This window comes from Lolium rigidum, chromosome 4, assembly GCF_022539505.1.
Source record: "Lolium rigidum isolate FL_2022 chromosome 4, APGP_CSIRO_Lrig_0.1, whole genome shotgun sequence".
Classification (NCBI taxonomy): domain Eukaryota; kingdom Viridiplantae; phylum Streptophyta; class Magnoliopsida; order Poales; family Poaceae; genus Lolium; species Lolium rigidum.
Genome location: NC_061511.1, coordinates 220,259,026 through 220,271,485, shown reverse-complemented (window position 1 = coordinate 220,271,485; position 12,460 = coordinate 220,259,026). Strand labels below are relative to the sequence as shown.

Genomic DNA, 12,460 nt, shown 5'->3' with positions numbered 1-12,460 from the left:
GCTAGGTGCCTTAATTATTTACTGTAGGGGTGTTCCAACTTTGTGTATAATTCAGCTGAGATCACATCTTGATCCTTTACTGTTTTAGAGAATAGAACGGCTGCCTTAACTCAGTTGAAATAAATAGTTTTAGAGAATACAACGCCAGCACCTTGAACAAAGCACCCTTCATGCAACAAGCCGGAGACAACCTAGTACAGTAATACATGAACAAATTCACAACTCCGTATCACCAGAGAACTGGTAGTCTAGACTCTAGATGCACAATCAAATCAAACGCAACAACGCAGAGATATTCAGGACATACATATAGCTCCATCAGGTTTGTTTAGATGACATGCAAACAATAACAGAGTTTTGTTACACAACCAAAGCAGCGAAATAAAGACCTCTACTCAAAGCGACCCAATGGAAAATAGCTCAAACTACGGGCAAGAGCCGCACCTTAAAATACATCTACTCAGCAACTTCACGTGAAAAATCTAGTACTCCCTCTGGCCCAAATTAATTGATGCTGGCTACTTCTGATTGCTTCCAAATTGTTACCCATACTGCTTCTGATCTGCTTCCGAATTGTTACCAATACTGCTTAACCAAATGACTAAATGGACCAGTAGGTAGGTCATAGGCATTTGAACTGCCCCACACGGAGCTCCTTATCCAAAATTACATCCAATTCAATTACTAGCGCCTCGACAGATAAACACGATATAGCATGGAAAATTATTCAAGACTGGGGAAACAGTAGATTGCATGATTAGATCGTCAAGAAAGAAAACCTTGTATGCTCGGTAAGTTGGCGCGCACAAGCTAGCAGGAGCAGCTGCAATCACAACATTATGCAGTCATTAGATGTGTCCACAGATAAACCTTATAATATGGATATTCTGATGAGATTACCTCAGGTGAATTATGGTGTATGGTGTTTTTTGGTGTTTGGAATATGGTCTAGAAAGTACCATGGTAAAGATGTTGGCATGAACAAATAGTTTAATTACCAGAACAAGCAAACGGATTGCACTTTTACTCATTTTCCAAACAACCTAAGTGCTAGTGCATAAACATCTTTCTTCTTTGCCGATGTAGCTTCAGCCACCAATTTAACCGCCTATAATTGAAAACACTAGTTCAGAATCCGAAAAGAAGATGACATGATCATTCTCTTTATTCTAATTTTTATTGAAAGCTTGAAATGTATCAATGAACTGAGTGAAATATGCACCGATGAAAGAGCATGCCCCTCTGCCATCATTTCTTTGAGTTCATGCTCAAGGAAATCATCAGATGGAGTTTCATCAGCTGAAATTGAGTTTCCCTCTATGAGCAAAGTGATTTCCCCTTTCGGCTGTCGAGTTGCGAAGGCTTCATTTGCTTCACCTAGAGTTCCTCGCCAAAACTGTAACATTTATATAAAGTTCAGGGCTGCAAAGTATATTAAAAAATGTAATGGCATGAACCTATATTTGGGAAAGTGAGATTGTTTGCAACTTATTCTTTCGCTAACTTACATAAATATACATGTGATTTAAATATGCAAGTGGGACTGGATATGTTCTTATTGCTTTAATTAGCCAGTACTACCAAGTAGCAGCTGATCAGGTGGCACTTGGATGCACATTTAGTAATTTAGCTATGTAAACCAGAGCACTTCAAGTCAAATGTGCCTGTCTGCAGACTGCAGCAGACGCCATGTTGCAACTAACAACAGGAGTATTTTATTGAAGATTGGACAACAAGAATGACATTGTAGGCAATAAGAGGATGGATAGATTATAAAGCAAGCAATTGCAGGACTACCTCTTCATGCAATTTGGTTATCTCCCTTGCAATAACACATGGCCTGTATCTCAGCACAAAATGAAACAAAACAGGTTAAACATATTTGACATAAAGCTTGCTCACACTATATAAATATGAACAAAGCTGCTGATACAGCGATTACTGATTTTTAGCAGAAAAACAATTAATGACTTGCACTACAAATATATCACATCTGAGGTAACACATGTGTGACATTGCAACGGATAGAGACATGGTACTACTGTGGTTTTCTGACTTCCAATGGCCATTTTGATAAAAAAATATATTTGTAGATCATGCAACAGCATGCAGGTTTGAAAACATCGGTTACCTTGAATCACCAAAAGACGAAGCAGCATCAGAAAGAAATTGATGAATTCCATGAGGAGGAACATAGAATATTTGTGTAGCACCTTCACGAGCAGATACCTCAAGCCTGACTTTTCTTGATCGACCATGCTTTGGTAAAAAACCCACTGCAAATTAAAAATTAGTACTGAGTCCAAATAATGATTACCATTGATAAATAAAGAGACTACAACATTTACATATTTTACCAAATGTGAATTCATCAGTTGGCAAACCCGATGCAGAAAGAGCAGCGATTGCGGCAGAAGGCCCAGGAATGGGAATAACAGGGATCTTTTCACTGGCACATACTCTAGCCTGTGAACGGTAGCATGGTACAACATGCTTAATATCTCACGTCACGGAGCACAAGGCCTAAAAAAAGTTCTGGTGCTGTTCATTGCTAATAAATCTTTCTCATACCAAACCATCAAGTTATCAACTAACCAATAGCATGTATACCATGCTCTTTAATCTTTAATGGTATTATTAAGTGAAGTGACTATTAGATCATTATTCTCTGTTTCTCATTGTAAGATGGAGGTTGAAGAATTAAATAGAGCAAGTCGATTTACCAGTTCCATGCCAGGGTCACTGATGCCTGGGGTACCAGCATCACTAATCACTGCAACTGCTTCCCCTTCATGGAGCCTCTTCAAGATACTGGGCTCTCTCTCACGCTCGTTGAACTTATGGAAGCTGAGCTGCAAACTTAGAATTTAAGTTCTAAGTTCGACTGTAGACATCCACAGCATGGTTGAATGTGCAGCTACTCGTAACAGTTGCATGAGAAAAATAGGTATGCTATTAACTCACAAGAGGTGTCTTGATATTGTAATGTTGAAGCAACTTTCCCGAATGCCTTGTGTCTTCAGAGAGTATCACATGAGCACATTTAAGAACACGCAATGCCCTGAGAACAAAATCGTCATTTCATTTCTACGATAGTACGAGTATGTTTCAGGATACAAGAAATAATATTATGATTTTCATATATAGCATGCAACAAGCCATTTATCTCTACTATTATAAGGTGAAACCTGCGCTGTAACACTCTCCGCAATGTCACACTTCTCAGTATTTACACAAATAATGCCAGCACAATGACTCTCCCTTTATTTCCTCTTACGTAGCTGAGCGAGCGTAGCTAAACCCTCCTCCCACAGACTCCATCCACTTTGGGGTTGTTTGGATACTGAGATTGGGGGAAATTAGCTTCTCCTAAACATGTTTGAGAAGCTAACCACCAAAAACTATGTTTTGTCAGCCTACTAATCTAAGGCTCTCGGGGAAAAGGCGGTTTAGCCTTGCCCATGATGCCTGGCGACTGCCTCACCCGCCGCGCCCGAAGGCCTTCCTCGATATATTTCCGCGTGAGGGGTGCCGGAGATTCGCTGCGCCGAGTACGGCGCGCACGCCAATGAGACGCATCTCCTCAATCACACCATCGGCCGCACGATTGCCTTGTTCAATCTCCATGGGACGCCCATAGACACGAATCTGCTCGGCCTCATCGACAACAAGATGCTGGTCAACTGGCTCCGGCGAGGAACCCATTGCCGTCCGTGCACGCCACGCACGTACACCGGTGCGTGCCACCTCGACTCGGCATATTTAAGTCGGAGCACGTCGCCTTCACCGTGCAACTCTCGTCGCCACCGGCGCATGCGCCGAGCCGCAGCCACCACCATAGCTACGCCGCCCCAAATTCGTATTATCCCTTGAATCGCACTCTCAAATCCATACAGAAAAATGTGATTTATTGCTTTCTTGATTTCTTGGACGCACCACCATCGTGCTGAGGCACGTCGTGCCCGGCCACGCCGAGCACAAACATGCCGCGCGAGCGCCATCGGAAGTACGTTGCGCCCGCAGAAGCCTCCTGGACATGTGCATCGCCACTGGCAGTCTGGATCTCGTCGCTTCTTGGAATGGCTACAGGTCCCGAGTGGTGGTTAACACCCTGTGAGCCTCCTAAATGGTTAATATGTTGCTCTCGTTTTTTTCCATTAATCTCTGTCGGGGATAATCTGGGCGTAGGTTAGTTGCATGCAAATTGATGTTGATTTCTCGATCTTGATTCTTCTGGTCTCCTCTCTTTAGTGGCTTCAAGAAGTTAAATTCAAATCACTTTATCTCAGTTGATTTTGCTGCATTTTTTATTTGTAAAGATGAGATCAAGACCGCGGAGAGCTAAACATTAATATCCTTATCTGGATCATACTGCATAAGCAGGCTACGTGAGCCCAATATTATGGTTGCTTCATGGAGAAATTTCGTTATTGTTCCTGCAAGGTTGTGTTACCCATTTCCTTGTTTAGTGGCTGGTGTTTTGTTAACTTTTCCTGAACATGGCTTAATAAGCTCACAGTGCAGTAATAGATACTTATACGTATATTTCTTCGCAGGTCCAGGCTCTTCTTTCTTTGATGAATATTCTTGCCTCTTGTGCTTGTCTCAAAGGAGGTTAACTCAGGGTCCACATGCGATTAAACTAATATCCAGTCACTCCTCGTCTCCTCCTTCAGAATAGAAGTTTAAGAGGCTTGCAAAGCCGATTGACATATGATGCTAACTGGGCTATGGAACCACTAGAGAATTTCTATCTACAGGAATTTGAGTAAAACGTTGCCTCATTGCCGCACTCTCTTTTTCAAACTCTAATTACATCATCACAAGCTTCGACAAGCGTTTATTAGGAACACATAATTGAACATCATACATGCTCCACCCAAACAAAAAAATGTCCTAATGCCCCTTTACAAAAAAAAATGGTTTGTTCCATTTGTCACTTTTACTGGCTAACCATTAGTAAATCATCTGATATTGAGAGTACCATAACAGCTGAAGCAAATAAATACCTCAAGGTGATATCTTCGAGGTTCCCGATGGGTGTCGCCACTAGATACAATCCTGACTCCAAATCCTGCATATCAAAATTGGAGCAACAAGAGAGTTAAACCAATAAAGATGCCATTTCTTATTGGAAAATCAGAAAAATCAAGCTTTTATGAGAAAATTGTGAAGTTGATTATATTGAAACGTAGTATTCTGAAACTACCAAGTATAAATAAAGAGAGAAAAGAATTTCTCCCTTTTTTAAACTGCAGTGATGCACTTGGAAAGCCTATGCCCACATAAACGTCACATCCTACAGAACACTAGTGGCACAAATATTAAGGAGAAGCGGCGTCAAACGGGAGACATGATTACGGTTTCCTCGGCCCGCAGCTCTATCGAGCAGTCGGTGGAGAGGCGAATACTGGTTGTTCAGGATAAGCTACAAAAAATGCACTACCTGACCAGTGAGAAAGATGACCTTCTCTCTGGGGGATATCTAGAAATAATCTAGGTCTGACGGTCTTTCTCTAAAGGGGGAAATCTAAAAATAATCCTCGAAGGCAAATGGTAGAAGAAGATAAACCTGAGAGAAGTTAGAAGCATCAGTGTGCCTCTTTGTTATCAAATGCAAGTATTACATTCCCATTTATACCATTCATGTACCGAACTACAGACATACTCCACTTTGATAACGTCGACTGCAGATTTGTTTGTAACCTCGACCAAATATGTTCCTTGACTACCACTTTAACCATTACAATTTCAAGCTTAGCTGTAACCCTGCAAAGAGGAAAATATACCTTGCACGCTATGTGATTAGAACTTGTACTAACTGACAAGCAAGTGCTACCAATGCCATTCACTATTCATCCAATTATACACGTTGCTACTAGAAAATTTTGTGGTATACAAGTGATCTAGCTTTGCTTGCTTTTACTGGGAGGGGAATCCTAGGATAGTCATGAAGAAATATGCCCTGGCAAACGCTATGCCCAACTTCACATTCCACAGAACACAAATAAACATTAAGGAGGAGCGCGCGGTGTCTCAAACGGGAAACAGGATTAGTACCGTTTCCGAGGCCCGCTGCTCCGGGGAGGCGGCGGCGGAGAGGCGGCGAGCGAGCGGAGACACCGGGGACACGGAACGGAGGATACGGGAGGGGAGGCGGCGGGGAGAGGTTAGCGTCAGGGAGAGGGCCTGGAGGCGGAGCAGCGACGCCATGGGCGGCGGCGGCGGCGGCGGCGCGGAGGTCAGAGTGGCTGCCCGTTCTGTTTTTCAACGATATGTTCTTTGTCGGGGATAAGCATATCAATGTTGGGCTGGGCCTCCGGGCTGGAATAGCTACTGTCTATCCCAACTGTTTCCTGTTTCTCAGAAAGAAAAAAACTGTTTCCTTTTTTCTCTTCCTTTTTACATGGCATCCCCTCCCCTAAACCACCTGGTGACAATAAGGAAGAGCTGCATATGGTACAATTCAAAGAATTTGTCGATCCTAAAAATGCTAAAAAGGTATGCAAACTTCAGCGTTTTATTTATGGACTGAAGCAAGCATCTCGGAGTTGAAACCGACGCTTTGATAAGGTGATCAAAGACTTTGGATTTATACAAACTTTGGAGGAGCTTGTATTTACAAGAAAGTAAGTGGGAGCTCTGTAGCATTCCTGATACTATATGTGGATGACATATTGTTAATTGGGAATGATATAGAACTTCCTGGAAATGTCAAAGACTATTTGAATAAAAGTTTTTCACTGAAGGATCTTAGCGAAGCAGTATACATTTTAGGCATCAAAATTTATAGAGACTTAAGACGCTTAATAAGGCTTTCACAAAGTACATACCTGGATAAAATTCTAAATAAGTTTCGAATGGATGAAAGTAAGAAAGGATTCTTGCCCATATTGCCGGGTAAGATCTCGAGTAAAACTCAAAGTCCGGCTACCGAAGAAAAAAAGAGAAAGGATGAACAAAATCCCCTATGCTTCGGCCATATGCTCTATCATGTATGAAATGTTGTGTACGAGATCGGATATCGCACATGCTATTAGTTTGACCAGCAAATATCAAAGTGATCCATGAATGGAACACTGGACAATGGTTAAGAATATCCTGAAGTACTTGAAAAGGACTAAGGACATGTTTCTTTGTTATGGAGGTGACCAAGAGCTCGTTGTAACCAGTTATGCCAATGCTAGTTGAAACACTGATCCAGATGACTCTAAGTCACAATATGGATACGTATTTATTTTGAATGGTGCAATAGTGAGCTGGAGGAGTGCTAAGCAAAGCTTTGTGGCGAAATCTTCAACTGAATCAGAATACATAGCTACTTCGGAGGCTTCATCAGAGGAAATATGGATGAAGTGTTTCATTACTGAGCTTGGTGTGGTTCCTAGTGCGTTTGACTCGATGACCATCTATTGTGGCAACATGGATGCCATAGCCAATGCACAGGAGCCAAGATCACACAAGAAGCTGAAGCATATCAAGCTACGTTTTCATTCTATTCGTCAGTATGTCGAAGACGGTGACGTAAAGATTTGCAAAGTACACACATATCTGAATGTGGCAAATCCGTTGACTAAACCTCTCCCTGGAGCAAAATATGAACTACACCAGAACGTTATGGATGTTAGGTACATTACCATGTAATCTAGATTATTGACTCTAGTGCAAGTGGAAGACTATTGGAGATATACCCAAGAGGCAATAATAAAATGGTTATTATTATATCTTTGTGTTTATGATAAATATTTGCATCCCATGCTATAATTGTATTAACCGGAAACATTAATGCTTGTGTGTTTTGTAAACATAAAAGAGTCTCTGCTAAGCCTCTTGTTAAACTAGCTTGTTGATTAATAGATGATCATAGTTTTATGATCATGAACATTGGATATTATTAATAACAAGATCATATCATTAGGTGAATGATGTGATAGACACACACCCATAGTAAGCGTAGCATATGATCAAGTCATTAAGTTTGTTTTGCTACAAGCTTTAAGATAGATAGTAACATAATACTTCGACCATGAGATCATGTTAATCACCTGCACCGGATGGATGTTTTGATGACATCAAACACTACTTCGTAAATGGATAGTTATAAAGGTGGCATTAAGTATTCGGAAAGTATAGGTTGAAGCGCGTGGATCAAAAGAGGGATTTGTCCATCCAAATGACGGATGGAATGTCATCCAATGAGCTTGCAAGCATGTGACTGGCTCACAAGGGATGTCATATCACGGTACGAGTAAATAGTACTTATCGGTAACGAGGTTGAACTAGGTATGGAGATACCAATGATCGAACCTCGGATAAGTAAAGTATCGCGCGACAAAGGGAGAGAAGCAGCTGGACAAGAAGATGGACGTAAAGCTGGACATGGAGCTGGACATAAAGACATCCCATGGACGCGAGAGGGAGGAGCGGGAGGCATGCGCGAGAGGAGGAGATGTTCATGCCGGCGTCCAGCCCGGTCAACCGGCCGTGCCGTCGGGTCGCCCGGCCCCAGGCCCGGTCCGACCGGCTCCCACGCCGGATCAGCCCGGTCCAAACCGGGTCCCACGCTTGTGCCAGCCGGGGCGTATCCATTAAGCCTGGATGCGTCGCCCGGCCGCCATCCGGTCCCTGGCCCGGTCCAAACCGGAGCGGCCGGTCCCAGGCCCGGTCGACCAGCCCCCAGGCCGGCCGAGTCCGAGTCTGTCTCGACCAGATCTATTCTGGGTCGGTTATTTTCGTACTTTTTCGACCTGAGGTCGTCCTGAACCCCTATATAAGTGCCCAGGACGCCCCCAAAGTTGCTTTAGACCACGTTTAAGATAAATCCTAGTTATTAGTTGTTTGCTATGAAAAACTATTGAATCCCTACACCATATTGCTTTGATTTGGTGTAGATCTGAAAGTCTTGTGTGATCTGTTGTTCCATTGGGAATTAGGAGGTTGCAACTTACCACTTCGTGGTCGGCGGCTACGTGCGCAAGTGTGTGGAGTTGCGAATATCTTGCAGGATTGAGAGCTGTTGCATTGCTGACAGGGGGCCAATCGAGAGACCTCGTTGCGACATACAAGTTATCATCCACTACATCGTCGTGTTTCTCCGTTGTGTTCATCCCGTGATCATCATCACCACCGTTGCTTACTGAGAAGATCGGGCCACCCCTTATCATCTTGGTATCAGATTCTCGGGTTTCCTCGGTAAGCCATCCACAATCCACCCCATTGTTGAGTTGTGAGTGTTTCCTATCCAGAAAAAGCCAAAAAAATAGGGTTAGGGTTTGCCATAGTCTTAGATTGCACTAATTTCGAGTTTTAGTTGCTTTTCGTAGTTGTTTTTGCGTATCTTTTTCTTCCATCTAGTATTGTTAGGGTTTGTGTTTCCGCTTTCATCTAGAGTCCGTTTTTTTGTTGCTCTGAGTCCACATAGCATACAGTGTGTTTGTCCAAACCATAGACACAACCTTTCGATATACGTGACTAGGAACTTCCCCAGAAGAGACTAGTTTTACCTCTCGACAGGCTACTCATTAGGGTTTTGGTGCTTTGCATTATCTGTTGGTCGTGTTATCAAGGAGTTGAGTCATAAAATAAATAAATAAAAAGAAAATAGAAAAGTAGCAAAAAGAGCTACATCGCTGTGTGTGTTACAAAAAGAAAATCCAAAAAGAAAAAGTGTGAAGTGCTAGTAAGATCAAGTGAAGGTCTAGTTTACTTTTCTGCACCTGTAGTTGAGCAATCTTGTGCCTATTTCATTGAGCTTTGCTAGTGTCTCTCGAGTGCATTGCAACCTTTCATCCATATAGTTGCATTGCCACATTTATCGCCTTGTGTGAGTATCATTGGTTGTCTACGGTCAGCGCTAGAGCTTGTTATTGGTGCAAATAGGTAGCCTACCTACAGCCCCACATATATCCTGCTTTGCCGTGTGATTTGTTCTTATACCCTTGATATTCGCTTCACTACATCCGTGCACTAGTTGTCAGTACAAGTGGTAAGCAATACTAATTCACTCTGGAGCGGTAAGATTTCTTTTTCTTATCAGTTTTGAGTGAGTTGTGAGAGTTCCACCATATATTATTGATTTAGTGCACTAACCTACTAACCATGTCTGCTAGTGATGCCAAAATTGTTAAACAGGAAAACAAGAATTCCGTTGATATCATGACATGGAGGGAATATGAAGCTCTTCGTAATGAGATGCAACGTGAATTCCGCATTCAGGATGATGAGCTTAGGGGTACGGTCCAAGGGATATCCTAGAAGCTGGATGCTACTAGTGCAACCGTCACTACAATGACAGATCAAATGACGGATATCCAGCGCAGTCTTCAAGGTTTGCAACTGGCTGTTGAAAATCTGACAAAACAACAGCAACAAGAAGAAGAAGAAGAAGAAGAAGAAGAAGAAGACGAAGCAGAAGATGAAGCACCTAATGCTAATCGTGGTGCTGCGCGTGGTAACCGCGCTCGTGGGTTTGCTGAACTCCGACGTCCAGGTCGTGGGTTTGAGGGAGAAGATGGATTGGGTAAGCCCAAGTTCTCCATACCCAAGTTTGAAGGAGGAACTGATGTTGAAGAATACCTCTCTTGGGAGCTGAAGATTGAGAAGTTATGGCGCTTACATAATTACACTGAAGATAGGAAGATCAAACTTGCTTCTTCCGAATTTGATGGTTATGCATTGCGTTGGTGGGATGGACTTGTTCGTGCTCGTGAAGAAGATGGTGAGCTGCCTATTATCACATGGCGTGCTATGAAGGCGGCAATGCACGATCGTTTTGTGCCCACTAATTATTTGCGGTATATATATGATAAGTTGACCCTATTGAGACAAGGTGTGAAGACTGTTGATGAATATTACATGGAGATGGAGATGCTTATGCAGCGTGGCCGTGTCCGCAAGTCACTTGAGATGACAATGCAGTGTTTTCTCAATGGTTTGAAGTATGATATCAAAGGCATTGTTCGTCATTACAGTTACAACACTATGAATGAGTTGCTCCATCATGCAAGAGAAGCTGAATCACAGTTGGCTGAAGAAGCAAAGGTTAAAGGTCGTGCTACGGGAGCTGGACGCTTCACGCCTCGGGCGTCCCCATCTACGGCGCCGGCGCCATCTATGCGCTCCGCACCTTACTCTACTCCGTCTAGCAAGCCGGTATCCAATGTGTCCAACACAAAGAAGCCCGAATCTGCTGCAAGTACGAGTGGTTCTAGCATGTCTACTGCGCGCAACCGCGATATGAATTGCCATACATGTGGTGGAAAGGGTCACTTCAAGAGAGATTGTCCTAACCGCAAAGTTATGATAGTTAATGAGGACAATGAGTATGAGACTGGAGATGATGTTGATCCCAATGCTCCAGAAGATGATTACTATGACACTGATGGTGAAGATGCATATCCGTCTGATGCTCGCACTATTGTTGTGTCTCAGCGTGCTCTTAATGTGTTTCCTAGTGCATCTACTCAGCGCTGCAATTTGTTCCAAACAAAGGTTTTAGTTGGTCCTGACAAGGCTTGCAAGGTTATTATTGATGGCGGGAGTTGCCAGAATTTAGCAAGCAAGGAGTTGTGTACCAAGCTGAAGTTGAAGTATCTACCGCACCCACATCCATACTATATTCAGTGGTTGAGCGATAATGGTGAGATGAAGGTAAACCACATGGTGTGTGTTGAATTTGAGATTGGACCGTATAAGGATTCCATTGACTTTGATGTGGTTCCTATGACGGTGTGTCACCTACTATTGGGTCGGCCTTGGCTCTATGACCGTTCTGTGCAACACAATGGCCGTGCCGATACATATCACTTGGAGTTCAAGGGCAAGAAAATCAACTTGCAGCCTATGTCACCACAACAAATTGTTGTCAATGAATCCCGTCAGAAAGTTGAAGTAAACTTGGAGGATGCATCTCTAGATAGGCGAGAGAATTGTAATGTCGTGAGTGATATAACGAAAAGTGAGAGAGTGAATTCCTTAGTGCTTTTAGCCACCAAAGAAGACATGAGAGAATTTAGTGAGGATCCTACAGCCATGCCTCTTGTGCTCATGTACAGGGGTACGGTTTTGGTTTCTAACGACATGATCCCTCTTCCTCTTGGTGTTTCTAACGTTTTGCAAGAATTCAGCGACGTGTTTCTAGAGGAGGTACCCGCATGACTACCATCATTGTGTGGTATTGAGCATCAAATTGACTTGATCCCCGGAGCTTCGCGCCCAATAGGGCGCCATATAGAACGAACCCCGAAGAGACGAAGGAGATACAGAAGCAAGTACAAGCCCTACTCGACAAAGGTTATATCCGCATAAGCCTTAGTCCTTCTGTTGTTCCTGTTATTTTAGTTCCTAAGAAAGATGGTACATGGCGTATGTGCGTAGATTGTAGATCGATAAACAACATTACTATTCGATATCGTCATCCTATTCCTCGTTTAGAGGATATGCTAGATGAATTTTGTGGTGC

At 43.0% G+C, this 12,460-nt stretch overlaps 1 protein-coding gene across 2 annotated transcripts; it reads right to left on the bottom strand.

The window, feature by feature from the left end:
- Positions 1-291: 291 nt before the first annotated feature.
- LOC124707093 (ribosomal RNA small subunit methyltransferase I-like) lies at positions 292-6,213 on the bottom strand. Of its 2 annotated transcripts, none has more exons than XR_007004722.1 (10): positions 6,061-6,213; positions 5,010-5,074; positions 2,965-3,061; positions 2,724-2,852; positions 2,358-2,466; positions 2,132-2,276; positions 1,798-1,840; positions 1,223-1,396; positions 901-1,108; positions 292-823 (listed from the first exon to the last, which is right to left on the bottom strand). XR_007004722.1 is itself a non-coding variant. In XM_047238749.1 (10 exons), exons 1-9 carry the CDS (start codon positions 6,211-6,213, stop codon positions 1,028-1,030), a joined length of 996 nt encoding a protein of 331 aa, XP_047094705.1. In that variant the 3' UTR covers positions 292-823; positions 999-1,027. The 2 variants fall into 2 exon arrangements, 1 of the variants encoding a protein (XP_047094705.1); XM_047238749.1 differs by having other exon boundaries at positions 999-1,108.
- Positions 6,214-12,460: the final 6,247 nt, after the last annotated feature.